This window comes from Spironucleus salmonicida, chromosome 3 (genome assembly GCF_000497125.1).
Source record: "Spironucleus salmonicida strain ATCC 50377 chromosome 3, whole genome shotgun sequence".
Lineage (NCBI taxonomy): Eukaryota > Fornicata > Diplomonadida > Hexamitidae > Spironucleus > Spironucleus salmonicida.
The window spans coordinates 523,732-539,682 of NC_090598.1; the positions used below are offsets into that span (position 1 = coordinate 523,732).

General features: G+C 31.9%; 5 protein-coding genes across 5 annotated transcripts; 2 read left to right on the plus strand and 3 right to left on the minus strand. All coding sequences in view use genetic code 6, as the record gives it.

Moving 5' to 3' along the window:
* Positions 1-83: 83 nt before the first annotated feature.
* On the minus strand, positions 84-12,191 carry SS50377_22559 (uncharacterized protein; the record flags this gene model as incomplete). Its single annotated transcript, XM_067906448.1, has 1 exon — positions 84-12,191. One exon carries the CDS (start codon positions 12,189-12,191, stop codon positions 84-86), a length of 12,108 nt encoding a protein of 4,035 aa, XP_067765716.1.
* Positions 12,192-12,462: 271 nt separating this feature from the next.
* SS50377_22560 (Cysteine-rich membrane protein 2) lies at positions 12,463-12,771 on the plus strand (the record flags this gene model as incomplete). Its single annotated transcript, XM_067906449.1, has 1 exon — positions 12,463-12,771. The coding sequence occupies one exon, from the start codon at positions 12,463-12,465 to the stop codon at positions 12,769-12,771; it is 309 nt and encodes a 102-aa protein (XP_067765717.1).
* A 346-nt stretch (positions 12,772-13,117) lies between these two features.
* On the minus strand, positions 13,118-13,555 carry SS50377_22561 (uncharacterized protein; the record flags this gene model as incomplete). The annotated part of the gene is made up of 1 exon (XM_067906450.1): positions 13,118-13,555. The coding sequence occupies one exon, from the start codon at positions 13,553-13,555 to the stop codon at positions 13,118-13,120; it is 438 nt and encodes a 145-aa protein (XP_067765718.1).
* Positions 13,556-13,879: 324 nt separating this feature from the next.
* SS50377_22562 (Kinetochore protein nuf2) lies at positions 13,880-15,208 on the minus strand (the record flags this gene model as incomplete). Its single annotated transcript, XM_067906451.1, has 1 exon — positions 13,880-15,208. One exon carries the CDS (start codon positions 15,206-15,208, stop codon positions 13,880-13,882), a length of 1,329 nt encoding a protein of 442 aa, XP_067765719.1.
* A 142-nt stretch (positions 15,209-15,350) lies between these two features.
* SS50377_22563 (Ribosomal protein L21) lies at positions 15,351-15,833 on the plus strand (the record flags this gene model as incomplete). Its single annotated transcript, XM_067906452.1, has 1 exon — positions 15,351-15,833. One exon carries the CDS (start codon positions 15,351-15,353, stop codon positions 15,831-15,833), a length of 483 nt encoding a protein of 160 aa, XP_067765720.1.
* Between the last annotated feature and the right edge of the window lie 118 nt (positions 15,834-15,951).

Genomic DNA, 15,951 nt, shown 5'->3' on the forward strand with positions numbered 1-15,951 from the left:
ATAAACTAAATTATTATTCTATTTTTAAATAAAACCGTATTATCATACTCGCATCGAGGTAGAGGCCGCCTACCCTAGACTGCTCACCAATACCCAACGTCCCACTTTGCACCTTTACGACTCCAGAAGTCTGCATCGGCACCTCCGCCATGCACATATACCTTAACATCGTTCAGCGCGCCCTTGCAGCAAAAGTCAATCCCGATTAGGTCACTTTGAATTTCGGTTTATTAAATTTACGCAACAAAGAAATAAATAAAGTGTTCTTAACAGAAATCATCAGAATTATAATCTTCTAATATCAATTTGTCATTAATTTTTGCACCACGCAACCGATAGTCAAAATATCCTATTAGAAATGGTGGTGGGCCGTCTACGAATCCAAGTTTTCCATCACAATAAACTGGACTCTTCGTTGGTTTTATTACAGTACCACAAACTTTTAAATTGAGTGCACTGCACTTAAAAATCATCTATGCATTGAAAATTTACAGGAAAAACAACATGTCACCAATTACATTATAAAAGCATATTCCACGCATACCAATTGCTTCGTTATGCATGAATACAATTTATTCATTTATTTTCGTAAATTAATGCGCATTAAAATCTATTTTTTATAGTGAATTTTCTATGAATTTTTATAAAGGAAGTGGCACGAGATCATAAAATTTAAGATAATTAGTTACCACATTACTAGCTTATTATAAGCTTTCAGAGAAGATAAACCTAGCATCTTCAGGCATTAAATACGTTGTAAAGTCACGGAAAATTTGAATAAAATTATTAGGACTGAAAACATTAAATGGTTGATTTTACAAGCTTTCTGGACGCTCATTTTGAAGCTTAGAAAATTGTTAAAATTTGGCTATTATATCATGTAAAGTGAGCTTATCAGGCATGTCCATTAAAGTTTCAATTTCCTTATTATTTTTAATTTCTACTCCCTCTACGAAATTCGACATTGATCTCACAAGTTCCTGTTAGCAACTCAAAAATTCATTTTTCTTGAATTTTATCATTAACATAAGAGTTTCAACCTAAAAGCATAATTCTTAATCCTGCACTTCTTCTAATCCTCTGCTCATCTTGATACTAAAATCCACACATATGAAAGTTAAAATACGTAAGACATCGCTAGTTAGTGCAGTTAGTGCAAGCTATTAGGTAAGTAATAACCCGCTGGATACCATCATAGCATGAGCGAAACATGCAACAATATCTTTTGGTCGTTCAACATAAACTATTTCTGGGTTGTAAATTGCTGTAAATTAAGATATTTAGAGTCCGCTTAAGGTGGAATTACCTGTATTTTTCTAATATTATATAGGTATCAAAACCCATAATAAATGAGATATCTCTACAGACTATTATTTAATTTAGATAAGATAATCTAGTGCAGTTTTTACGTCGGCGGTAGCATCTACTAAAATCGAACTGATACTCAGTTAAATAGCACTTGGGGCGATAGTTTTAACTACCGGTGCAAATTCAGTAATTTCAAGTTTATGAATCAAGTTTATTACTGTGGAAATAGCCAACCCTTCATCAAAGAAAATAAGCACTGTTTTACTCGTTTTTAATGAATTTCTGGCAGTTTAGGATAGAACTGATGGAAGATCAGAAAGAAAAGTTGGTGGGATTTGAAACTTATTTAAGAATTCCTCATACTTTATATATCTCTATTATTAGCTATGTTATAGGGCCTTGAAAGGCGAAATAGGAATTATCTCATGGTATCTCTGAAAAGTGTGTTAAATTGACTGCTTTTAGCATGTTATTGACAGCAACATGGCAGAAAAAATCGCTTCATTAGAAGGTTACTGTAGATTGTAAGGAAGTGAAATAGGAAGCTTTTACAGTGAATTGATAAGGTCTATTGGGAAAAGCTCTACAGCTCTATTATGCATTTTATATATGTAACACCCTAAAATAGTATCAAAGCTTGACTTTGAGAGCATCAATTTTGCAAAAATTGAATGATTCTCATCGAAAAATTGAAACCATTCTTAGAAACGCTAAAATTCTAGCGAACAGCAGAAGTCTTTCCATGATTGATTTAGTGAAGAAACGGCTTCAAAAACTGGAGGTTTTATCTGATTTTCATGCAAGTTGAGCTTAGATAGTGCATCAGTGTCAGTTTCTTGCTGAACGAGTTTTGTAGTGTGGAAAACATGCTTCAAAATGAATTCGTCGTGAATGTTGGCAAAGCCAAAAGGAATAGAATAATACAAATAACAAATTAAAGTGTATGGAAGTTAATATTTTTCAGGCAACATAACTACAATTTTTTCTAAATAAAAAGACAAGCTATTTAAGATGAGTTCTAATTTCATATTTTTGGTATGTGAAATCTGCATCTTTTTGTCAATGAAATGTTTGAAATCAGTAGTGAAATTGTCCTGAAAAACTACGCTAAGTGGAGGATGAACCTTTTAAAGCTACGCAGTAAAGATTAGGACTGCAGTAAGACCTTGTGCAATGTAGTTTGTAAACTTTGTTGTCTGTTTGTTAATTTCCGATTGCTTGAAAACTTATATTCTCGATTCCATATTGTTCTCAATTCTTGTTATAATTAAATTAATTTACTACTGTTAATTGAGAGAAAATTTTGCCAAAAGATCAGTTTCAACTAAGATTTTCGAAAGGTCTACCATATCTTATTTATATTCCAAAAATATCATCCTGAGTTATGAAAAAAGACACGATTCTCGCTCCTATGGTTAAAGCGAAAATCCCTACAAGTCCTTTGAGAGCTTATTCACGATTTCACGATGTGCTATTCGCCGCCCGGGCTTATTAAAAGTCTTCAAAATGTTCTAAAAAGTGTGAAATACATTGAATTGAGGTCTAACAACTATTGATGCGTCATTGAGCTACTAGTTTGCCAAACCTGAAGATACCAGATGCTCGAAATCGATCTATGAGTCCAATGAGTAGTAAAAACAATACCTATGAAGTGCCCGTGGAATCACCATTTTGAGCGTCCCTAGGTTTAGGTTTTGTCCCCGTTTTGTGATACGACTCTGCATCAAAAGTGAAATTTTCTTGAGCAAAACATTGTTCTCAGCAGGAGCCTCTCGTGCTGAAAAATTGATAAAAAGAACAGGAAGTTGTGCCTCGAGTGACGAGCGCAATGCAAGGCTGAACTTTTCCACTCCAAATAAGCAGTTCACAACACTAATATTTCCATCCCTTTTCCAGTATTTTTCACTCATTTCCACACATTACCTTACAATATCGAAATGAATAAACGAGAACTAGATCTTGAGCGCTTGGGATGCGATTAGACCTATAATTTCGTTCAAAAAATTCTCCTGCAGAAGCCCACTTTCAACAAAGTCCGAAAATTCGAAATTTGGTGCCAAATCTTCTGCCAAAAGCCCCAAAAGCCGACTATTAAGTCCACTAATATTATTGTTGACATCGCTGATGAACTCGAATTTAGACTCAATTTCAGTAATTTCGAGGCCGCGCATCAAATTGTTCATCACAGAAACGCTATTTTCTGGAAGCGAGCAACATGTGATTTTTTCCATTTTCAGGGTTTCCTATAACGCTATTTCGAACAACGTCTCGTTTTTCAGGTCAGACCTGACAAACGGGAAATAAATCAGTCGCGCCGCAATCATCACGCCGTCTATGGCAGCGTTCTTGATGAAGGTCACAGAGCGCTGCACGTCTGCCTAGAGCTTGGTATTCACATCTTTGAGCTTCTGCAAAAACTGCAAAGCCACCCCTTATTCCGATGGTGAATATCGCTTATTCTGCTCGATTTGCTGGATCGTATCAACGACTATAGTCACAGAATCCAAGAATCTGACTGCGTGCCGAATTCGCTTATTGACGATTTTGACAGCAATTTTGCCAAATCGATTCAGCGAAATCGCCATAAAATTGGACCCGCAGTGGTCGTTGCAAAATTGGAAAACTGCCAATAAGCCTTTGCAATAGATTTCAGTGTAGCTTTTGATCTGACTTTCACCTGATATAACGACGCCTGGAACCTTCAATTTTTTGATGTTAACGACAGGCACTTTGGTCATTTTGAAGAGGCTGTAGAGCTGCAAGCGGTCATTTTCACCCGCCAAAAATGCGTTCAGACGCTGCTCGACCACCGCATGTCGGCCTACTGGGTTGATTGGAATGCGCAAATTCGCAACAATTTGGAGGTCTGAAACAAGCGAAATACCGAACGAGCGGGACGCAATGCAAAGGACTTGGCGTACGCTGAAGGTGCCTTAAAACCCAAAATTTAGGGCTGCCAGTTTGCAGATAATCTGCAATTCCTACGCCGTAAAGAGATCGCAAATTGATGCCGCATTTTGAGCGATTTAGATTACCGAAACGAGTGTGGAAGCATCTGCATTAGAGTACAATTATGAAAGCGGGGCTATGATAAGGACGTCGATTGGCTCTTGAAGAAGCGAAAATTAGAGTAAGTTTGCGAGTTGCGGATTTGCGTTGGTCTTTTTATATGAAGGCTATGCATTTTACTGAGAGTCTAAGTGTGGAATCGACTGTTCGATGACATTTTCGATGGATGGTAGGTCAGATGGGACCTAGAGTCCGGGTGTGATTTTAATATTTTCAGGCTACTTAAGGTCGATCAGGCCTAAAATAGGAGAAATTCCTAGCGCCTAACAAAATGCCGCACGTATCACATACCCAACTGCTTTTATCTCACCTTTTTCTTGTACACAATGGAATAGTGATTTTGTGAGCTAGTTATCAAATTTCTTCTTCCCTTAATGCTGCTTTTCAGATAAATCTTTTGTGACAGACTGCAAAAGTGTCATAACATCTATTAACATACGGCGATGACGCCTTCCATGTATATTATGTTGATACTCATAATCTACAGTTGATAATGTGCTGGCAGCAGATGACATCTGAGACGAAGAAGATGATATTGAACTTGAATTTGAAGAAGTCGCAGAACTTACATCAGTAGAAGATTCACCTAATGACTCTTCATCTTCTAAGCGTTTTGAGTTAATTTAAGCAAAAAGCTTTTGATTAGAAATCATATAATTCCCCAGTGTCGCTAAAAGTTAAATTTAGTCATGATAGTAACCAGAAGGCATCTAAAAAGAGTAAAAAATATAAGAAGGTATTCGAAATTAGTCTTCTAACGCAAAAATTTTATCAGGATTCCCAGATTTCAGTGCCTAAAAATAGTGATACAATGTGCGAGCGTTCCGCTCTAATTGTTATTACAAATTCAGGTGCATAACTAACATTCTGTTACACAAAGTTGGATCCATTTGTTTGCAGAATTAGTTAAACATAGCAACATAAAGTTTGAAAATAGCAGGGTCTACTGCATTTAGTTTTGAATTTAATACCATCTATTTTCGGAACTTTCCTTAAGCTTCCAGGATTTCAAGCTTGGGCTTTTCTTACTTTTTGGTATCTGATTTCTATACTTCAATTTCGAGCTCACTATCTTCTGAATCATCCTCTGTTTGGGTTTAAATAAATTTGTCTGCGTATTCTCGTGCAGTTTCAAGGACCTCAATTTCCCATTCAGTATACTGCGAAATTCGCATTTTTTAGAATTTTTCAGGTTCAGATTGTGCCAAGTGTATCATATATTCTGTATCTAAGCCACCCCAAAAAGAATTTTTGTCTAAAAGTTTGATACTGAGCGCTGTTTTTATCTCGTCCATAACACGCAAAAGATGATAGGATTATATCGATGGAAGTGATCTAAGGGCATTAAGAAATAGAGACAATCCAAAAGTCATCATTTATGTATCTTCTTTAGTAGTATAAATTGCACATTTACGCATTTCTGTGATAATTTCATAAAATGTACAAGGTAGGAGAGGTAAAAGCTTGCATAAACCCTTAATAAACTCTTAAATGAAATAAAGCTCGAGCGTAGGATCTGCTACTTAAATTAATGTAATCATTTAATCCTCTTATATATCTTCTACACAAAAACAAAGCATTTGACTCTACGATAAACTTGGAGGAACATTTGATGCTTCTATAATTATACTAAGTGCAGGTAAACTTGTCTTACCACTATATTTACTGTGATATAAGTTATCAAATTTGAGCTAGCCATACCCACTAGGATGTGCCAAAATTAATTTCTATCCGAGAAAATAACCATATTAGTCTAATTTGAGTGGTTTATCCATTACCTAATTCGTATCACACATAGTAATAATATATGTCTAGCAACGTTTTAAAGGTGAATAAATATTATTATCCGCCCTAGTAACGTTTCTTTACAATGTAGTATTAATAAACAGACTGAAATCTGAAATTGCAGCGAGTGCAAAATAATTTGATTCTATAAATCCAGGAACAAGCGATAATACTGCTTTGATAAGTGATGACTTTCCAGATTTATCTTTACCTACTATTGCAAAAGGAACACCGGCGAGAACAGCAGCACATAGGAATGGTATCCCCATTGACATTTTAGGAGATAAAGAAATAGGAAGCTCATAATTAACGTCAGGATTAGTTAATTTAGCTATAAAAGGGTTCATAAGTAAATTTTCACCAAATTTAAAAATAGTCCAAATGAGAGAATCAGGCGGGGATAATCGAGATGATAATTTTTCTTATTCAGAAAAGTCATCAAGTGGTTACTCATCAATTTTATCTTCTAATTTTTTCTACAACTACTCGCCTTATACCAGACAAATATAAGACATATGATTTTCTGGAAATGGAAAACTCTTTAAAAATTCGACAGTAAAAGGCTGAATTTATAGTTCTTTTTGGATGGCCTGATTTTCCGTAATTCCTGCAATGCACGCATCATATACATTTTTACACTGCTCATAATTCGAATTATTTGCCCATACCATAACAGGGAAAAATGCATTAATAACTCCAGCAAAGACAGCTAATGTAAGTGAATTTGTTATTTTCTCTAATGATAATCTCGAATATAAAAAATCTGAATTAAAATTAAATTCATAGAACTGAAACCTATCATCGTTCATTGTGAAACTGGGAATTTAATAGCTTGATAATGGAAATTCTATAACAGATTTGTCTGGAACTATATTTGAAATGATTTCTTTATATTGGAAGTCAGTAAGCTATGCTATACCAACTACGAAGTAAAATAGGGACAATAGACTTCTAAAAACTTTCCATGTTCTTAAATCTAGGTTGAGAGAAGAATTTTAATACGCAATTTTGCTTAGATATATAGTAAGCTTGCGTACTAAGTTCATCCCAATGTCAATAAGCTATTAGTGATTAATTTTTTCCTAAGCTTATTCATTTGTGTCAACTTAACTTATCTATGCCAAGTATTTTATATAGTCATCGCTATTTGTATAATTAAATTATGTGTATTGTTGTAATTTAAAAAATTAACTTTGCAATTTAAGAGGCCTGTAAATGAACTGATCTAGCAAATAATCTACATTATACATATTTTAATCAAAAATAATTCTTCTTTATATGAGACTCAAAGGAGTATCCTGAATATCAATATTCACCATTGAATTGATTAAACAAATAATTTTTGGTTTTTTTTCAATATTAATAAAACGTCCATCTGAGAGTTAAATTGCTTACTTATAACAATGAAAATTAACTAAATTTTTGAATAAACTTTTAGCCATATCCCCTTAAATATCTTGAAATACAAAAATCAGAACACACTCTGTTGTAGCTGATAATATATCTTTATAACACATATCAATATCAGCCTATGAAAATATCCAAAAAGGTTACCATTTATTCTAAGTATAAAGTTTTTGAATAAATAAACTTGCCATCTATTATGCTTTGCTAATAACTGCCACACTACCTAAACGTGTATAAAATTATAGTAATTCATAACTAAAGCAGCCAGTTTCACTAAGATCAGAGTGCTACTTTACCTCTTTAAAATCTTTAAAAGAATATTAAGTATCCTCTATTTGAACACCAAATGCACTACTTACTAAAATAGAATAACTAGCTTTCAAATCATCACTTTCACATTGCATTTATAAAAAGCAAATGGTAGATTTTGCAACAGAAGTTTCGTTTTTATCCTAAATTCTAGCTAGAATGAAAGAAATATCCTATATTTATAAGCATGGACAGTTCATACCAGTTAGGCAGCAAATTATAAAGTTAAAAGCTTCTCCATAAGTTTTAGCTGCTTATGTTACCATATCTTTAATAGGTTATGGCACATTGATTTTAATTGATTCAGTAAAAATAGTACAAATTTTATTGGTTTAATCTGTATTTTAAAGGTCATTAGAAACATTAATAGCTTATGTTGGCAAGAAAATTACAATAGAACCTTGAGAAGTTGCGAAAGGCTTAGAACCATTCTTTAACAGCTAAGACACAAATTGCATCTCCACTGCTTACTCTTTTCTTAAAAATTCACATCCAGCTATATAAATTATATAATTTTAATTTAAAAATAATGTTAAAGTTGTATTTATGAAGACAACACTATCAAACTCAGAAAATGTAAGAGTAATAAATTTTTACCCTAAAAACCTACTAATACACCTAGTTATTAATGCAAATTCTTTCACATCATACTTAAATATTCGATCTGTCTATATGAGTATCATAGTTTTTGTTTTCATAGCGCAAATAAATTTTTCAGTTATCTCTAACTTAAAAGCAGGGATTTCGTAAGTTTCTTCTGGTTTTGCATCACCTAACCAGTGAATTTATTCAAAAAATATTTTTTATAAAAATTTCGACGTTGATCCATATGATTTTTCGAATGGTAAATGTGAGGATATGTTTTCATTAAATCTTGATGTTAATGCTTATTTTGTTAAGTTATCTCTATTAGAATTTGGAAGCAGAGCTAATAATTTTTTAATTTAGTCTTTATGTAAAAATATTACAGTATGCACAATAGTCTAATACGGAATTTTACTAATATACTCCTCATATTTTCCATCAGAAAGTAACTATTACGCTCTTTTTTTCTAGGAAATTAAATTTAATGACATAATATCATCTGTTATCTTGATTACAGGTTCATTGAGCATTAGCTATTCCTGACCTTATTATAATCCTGTGATACACTAATTATCATCGATGATTTATGGTGTAAAATATTCTAAATGATCTCCATTTAATACAGAATCGTAGTCTATTTCTTCTAAAGCTGGATAAAAAATCTCGTCAATATTTTCTAAAGTTGTATTTAGCTTAAATATAAGTTGCTAATGTTGTTAAATTACGGAAAACATAGTTTTAGCTTAAAGGAATTATGACTGTATTTTAATTACATCCAAAAAATCATCTTAAAGTTTTTTGATTGTAACCTAAAATAACATACTCTATGACTTAGATTTACAAAGCATAATAATATTATGACTTCTAATTAATACCATACTCAAACTTAATAATTATTAAAGTGTGTGCTCTATTTGTCTAGACTATTTAGTGACCTAGCTATTTGGGTTACATCCAATAATTTACTAAACACGATACAATTTTTCATTACAATAATTTTCTATAATAGTTTTAGGCATTATAAATTTAATTGATTTAAATTTATCATTTTAAGAAATTGAAGGCGAAAGAAAAACTAAATTTTAATTTATAACTACAATTTCAGCTTAACTAATATAAAGGGAAATATCATTTAATTCTAATGAATAATTATAATTAGATAAATCTCCTTAATAAAGCTAAAGTAGATAGTCAAGTCTATACTTCTGCTAATTGCTATCGTTAGAAATATATTTAGCACAATTTATCAACCTGTCAGCCCCTATTTGAAAACCGATAGTTTAGGACATTGAATTAAATGTTTACTGTGATAGAAATTACTTCTTTAAAATATCTAAATATAAAATCTTAGGCATCATGTTTATAATTTTTTATTCATATAAATTGGAATATTATCTCCATGATTCATATTTTTCTTACTCTTTTATTATTTTTATTGACTTACAAATTTCTTCTCCTGCTTCTAATAGTCGGTAGGTATCGACATTTGATAAATTTTCTGATAAACAATTCTCAAAATCCTTGTTGAATACTTTAAATCCTAATAGAATTCTAATAATAGGCTCAATTTCATTTCTAATTTTCTTTGGATGCAACACTAAAAAACATTCTACCCCTAAAACCTGGCTCCAACGCTCTAATAAATCTGATATTTTGCTAGTCAAATCTAATAACCATATTATCTCTTGAAACACTTTATCTAGATCAATTGGTTAATCTCTAATATAACATTAGTCTTTTATTTTGAATAAGTCTACACCGCAACCATTGATAACACCCTATATAAATAGATCTGTGTCAACTCCTTTTTGTTCGAAAAAGTCTTCCACTTAATCATAAGTAATATTTGTACATATCCAGCGATATTTTCGCTTAAAAAATGTTTCATTTCTGTCTTCCAAAACATCATTTGTTAGCATCAAAACATCTTTGATGATCAAATCAACTTAGCTGATGTAAAAATGTACTAAATCTGCCAAATTTAATGTAAATTTGCTAAAAATTCGCTACTTAACTGAGAATTAATTCTGAAGCTAGACTTTTTTACGCTTTAGGTCTATAAGTGCTTGGTAAATTGCAGCAAAATCAAATTCCTCCTAATATATATAAGAATCAGTATTTTCCATCACCAAATTAAAAAGCTAGTTAGTTTTTATTAGTTCTTCTACGATGAAATCATCTACTACTGTCAGTTCTGCTATAACTGCAACAAGAATATCTGGTGTCTAAGGATCCTGTGCTAGTAATTGAGTCGATTTTTGAATTCCAATGTAAATTTACTCCATTTTTTCCATGATAACATTATTGTTTTATTGATAAAGTTACTATTACTTCGCCTTCAAATCAGCCTTTTACTTCTCAATAATGACTCCAAAATCGAATTCAACGCAGTAACATGCAACAATTCTCTCAACTTTGCCAATAAGAATCAAAATGTGGTCAAAGTCATCAAATTTCACAATATTTGCAATCTAATTTTCAATTACCAATAACTATCCAATAACTAAATTAAACTTATCATCAATTTTGTCCTTAAGCTTAAAAAATCGATCATCCTAAAAGTCATAGGTTATGCCGAATGACAAAAAGTCATTTTCATCCTGAAAATCATTTATTTTATCATTCTCGATAAGCGAGTAAATACCATAATATTCAGCAGTTAAAAGTATTTTTTAAATATTATTGAATTTTTTGTCTAAAATATCCATCAAGTCTTGATTTTAACACAAAATTCCTGCTTTTAGTTTGTCCTGAATAATATCATTTTGCAGTAGATGAAATACATGGGGGATATAAAAAGGCAACTAAAATCGTTAAATAAGCTATTAAACTATATCTGAATAAATTTTATCTATATCATGATCAAGGCTGTTTATCGTAATTTTTAGCTACATAAATTTTTATGGAGAATTGAAAAAGCTAATCATGCATTCCTAAAAGAAGAGTGAAAATTCATTTCTAGTGATATTAATCATTACACGATATAATTGTAACATTGCATTAAAATCTAGTTAATACGTTTATACTAAACTTTCCATATTTTTACGGATTTTAAATGCTAAATAATCTTAACTGCAGAAATCGTCTGCGAAACCGTTGACAGATAGAAACAATGAAAGGTCTTCGCTAATAACTTCAGAATTATCAGTTATTGAAATAATATCCAGAAAATCATAAATATCGTATTTTATCTTTAGAAATATTTCATTAAAGTCACATTTTAGTATATCAATTTTTTGATGTTGAATGTGTGGTTCCTGTATGAAAAACCCTAATTTAACTAAATTTCTACCCTCTTCAGATGTCACATTTTGGCTATTAAGTGCTAAACATTTTTCCGTAAAAATACGACGCATTTCGGCTATTAATGAGGTTAACAACTTTTAATCAAACCTATATTTTTTGATAATGTTAGACAGACGAAATGCTGAGTCAGGAATAGAAATAAGATACTAATTTAGCGTGCTCGAAGGTAGAACCTATGTTCGTAATGACTAAAGAGAAACAAATTCTGTAAATTTATAAGTAAGAGTTTAGTATGTTATTTTTGCCGTTCGTTTAAGGAAATTAATATAATCAACAGTCACAGGAATTGTGAATGTCGGTGTATAATAATAAAGGTATTTAGCTGAAGAATTATCATTCAATTAAAATGGGATATTTTCGTAATTTTATGTTGGAGATTCCTTAAGTTAATCTAATATTGCCGGAGGCTATTTAAGTGGCATTTTTATTAAAAATAAAATCTATAATTTTTATATTATAATAAATATATTATCCAAATTTTCAGGACATTAATAATACTATATTATATTAAAACAGGCATACTTATGTTTATGTTATTCCGTACTTAATTAATTCTATTCCATTACGATTTTATTAAACATATTTATTTTTAGCTTAAGTGTTAATCAAAAAATTAATACAATTGGCAAAAAGAATTGTATACTCACTTATTATATAATACATATACTTATAAGAATTTTCTCACTTTATATTATGTCTTGTCAAATAGAAAATTGCTAAACTTGTGAGGATCTCAATGTTTGCACCTAATGTCAAGTTGAATATCTATTAATGGATAACAAGTGTTAGGACTGTTCGGAAGGATATAGATTTAGTCAAGGTCATTTATGTGTTAAAATTGAAAAAGCCGACCAGCTTATTGGTATTCTTTCTGCAGGTGTTATTGCCGTTATTATAATTATTGCAGGAATAATTATATCTTTCAGATTAATTTAGAAGAAAAAAGCAGATAAGGAAAGATAACCATTGGTTGATGCTGAGTAGTAAAATGAACTGATCTGATTTTAAACAGTTAGCTGGATTTAATTAACAGGTAAAAATATATTATATAATATTCACTACGTAAGAATATATCATTTTATTATTTAATATTTTTATTTGCAAGAAAGCCTTAACTCCACTATCAACGTATAATTCATAACCTTCAATATTCTAATAATATGCATTCTTTACTTAAAATATACTGATATACTGTAAAATAATATAAGTAGCATATATTGATCTGATCGGGATTGACTTTTGCTGCAAGGGCGCGCTGAACGATGTTAAGGTATATGTGCATGGCGGAGGTGCCGATGCAGACTTCTGGAGTCGTAAAGGTGCAAAGTGGGACGTTGGGTATTGGTGATCAGTCTAGGGCAGGCGGCCTCTAACGTATTGCGCGCTACCTCGATGCGAGTATACTTAGTGGAGTTCTTGTCAGCTGTGGAAATAGTTGAGGGATACTCTAGGTTGAAGTAGTGGCAAATTCACCAACGGGTACATACTTCCGTTTGTATGAGGTCTTAAGTTCGAGGACTTCACGCTGAAGCCGGTCCCGTGCACAATTCTTCTTGACCAGAAATTTATATACCCCATGCTCATATGCCTTAACTTGATCAAAAACTCGTTCTTCGACGGTGCGCTCGTCTGTAAACTTATACTGAGGGATAGAGCGCTAGTACAGTTAAGAGGTAATATCGTAGTCTTTAAATAGTGCCTGAGAGTCAAGGTACTTCTTGTCCATGTTGAAAGCGAGTTCGAACTTCCGGCTATTCTGGTCGTCACCCTTCTCGTAGTCCTACATTTGGAAAGGGTACGATTTTTTGCTAGTGAAGTGAATCGAATAATAACTTGTTTTGCTTAGTTTTTCTGATTTCAAGCTATCAGGAATATATTAATTTCGCTAAACACTTAATATTATTATAAAGTTCTAGTTTAAAAATACATATTATAGTTCTTTTGCTTTAACTATCACTACATATTATTTATAAAAATTTTAGATTTAGTATAATATTATGTTCTCAATATGATTTAGTTAAAAGACCTTTTTAGAGAAAATTATTCACTATGATATTTCACACTAAATACTACAAAAATATCTAAATTACTAAATTATTTAACTTCATTCTCACTAATTCATAATTTTGCCCATTTCGCTCATTTGTACCACGTAGCCTTTTAGTAGTTCATTTGCTAAATCCACCAACTTTTTCTACGAAGTTACACAGTTATTTTTGACTCCACCAATTTGATCCCGAAGCTCTTAAACTTGAATTTTTAGTTCTTCAAGTTTGTCACTTGATTAGCATACTTCGTCGTCAATAAAAATTTATTCTTTTTTCAGCTGCCCATAGACCTCATTGAAGTCATTTCTAGCGGAAACTTCAAGAAACTACTTGTCTTTTTAGCCAATCTCCGCGGTTTGCTACTTTACAACTAAAATAAATTTTTCCACGTCCGATTTTTCTTCTAAAAGTGCAGCAAAATTACTTTATGCTTCGCCTAAAATTTCTTGAAGTTGGCCCAATTAACTGTTTTGGAATAGCGATTTTTCAGTAAATTCTTCTAAAGTTTCCAAGTCTTGCATCAATTGACTTTGTTTGAGAATGTGCTGTTAAGCTTCCAAAATTGCTTTTTATAATTCATCTCTTCGTGGTTGAATTTGTTCCATTTCGCTCATCATCTACGTTAGTTCTTAGGTAATTCTTAAAGGGGCATCTGGCGCAATAATTTTTTGCTGTTATTGCTATATGCTGGATCGTAAATTTTGGTTTATATTTTCTAGATTATGAGATTCTCTAACTTTTGACTGTTGTTAGCTTTTTAATTATTAAAGCTAGGTTAGGTGTGATTTTAGTTCATTTAACAGTTTTTATAAGTTATATTTCTTTTCCTAAAAACATTTAGAGAAATCTGTTATTTAAGATTTAAATTGGCTATGATTTCCAGCAATCTCTTAATATTCTTATTGTTTTTCCTTTAGCGATAAGTAAAAAATAGACAAATTATCTTTATTAGCTTAAAACTTTGAAACTAAATCTGAAATAATTTCACAAAGCATAGATTTGAATCTTAAAAAATTAGTTAGTGCTGAAAAAAATAAGGTAAACCTCTTTTTATTGGGGGTTGTAAGATCTGATAAAGTAAAGTCATTTACTTAACAATTTTTAAACAAATCTCTAAGTTGAACATATAGCGTTAGAAGAGGTAGCGAGTTAGAATGAACATCTTAAGTTGATATTCTGAATACATTATTTATTTTGTCTTAGTTTAAAAGTTAAATTTCTGCAACAGGACGCAATTCACAGGATTCTACAAAGAATGAATATATTTGTTTTATTTTATCTGGATTTGGTTTATCTAGATCTTGTTTTGTTAGTTAAAAATCTGCCTCTCGTAATATTGATAAAATTTCAACTTCCGATAGTAATGGGAAAGACAAAGTTGGCTTTTACATTTTTAGGTTGTTTAAAAAATTTGCTCATATTATTGTATATAATTAATATAGTTTTCATATTAAATTAAGTAATATATAATTAAATATATTTAAAAACTTTATTAGAGATTATTTTAATTTTCGTCTTCCACTCCATGCGAGAATGACTCATTCCAAGGGTTTCCGCTGCAAAACTAGAATGGTTTTCGCTCGTGCTTTCCGTTAGCATGGCGTACCTGCTCCATCCATCAACCTTGTGTAGTACAAGCGCGGTGACTACGTTGACATCCTCGTCAACGGTGCTATCCACAAAGGCATGCCTCATCGTTACTACCATGGTAAGACCGGTAAGGTCTTCAATGTGAATCCCCATTCTATCGGTGTTGAGTTCAACAAGAAGGTAGGCCCCAGATTCGTCAAAAAGTATATTCACGTCCGTGTTGAGCACATCCGCCCCTCTGCTTCCAACGCTGCACATATCGGCCGTGTTAAAGTTAATGATGAGCAGACCAAGCTCTATAAGGCTGGTAAGTCTGAATGGAAGTGCCTCAAGCGCATACCTGAATAGCCTCTTGCTGCCCAGATTCTCATTAAGCCAACCGTTGTTGATATCGCCCCCGTTCCTTACAAGGGAATTATCGTCTGATTAAATTTTGGTGCTTTGTTATCTATATACACTGTATTTTGTGTTCATAGCGAACAATAAATGTTATTTACAAAATCGAATATTTTGCATTATATATTGCAAATATATTTTATCTCAC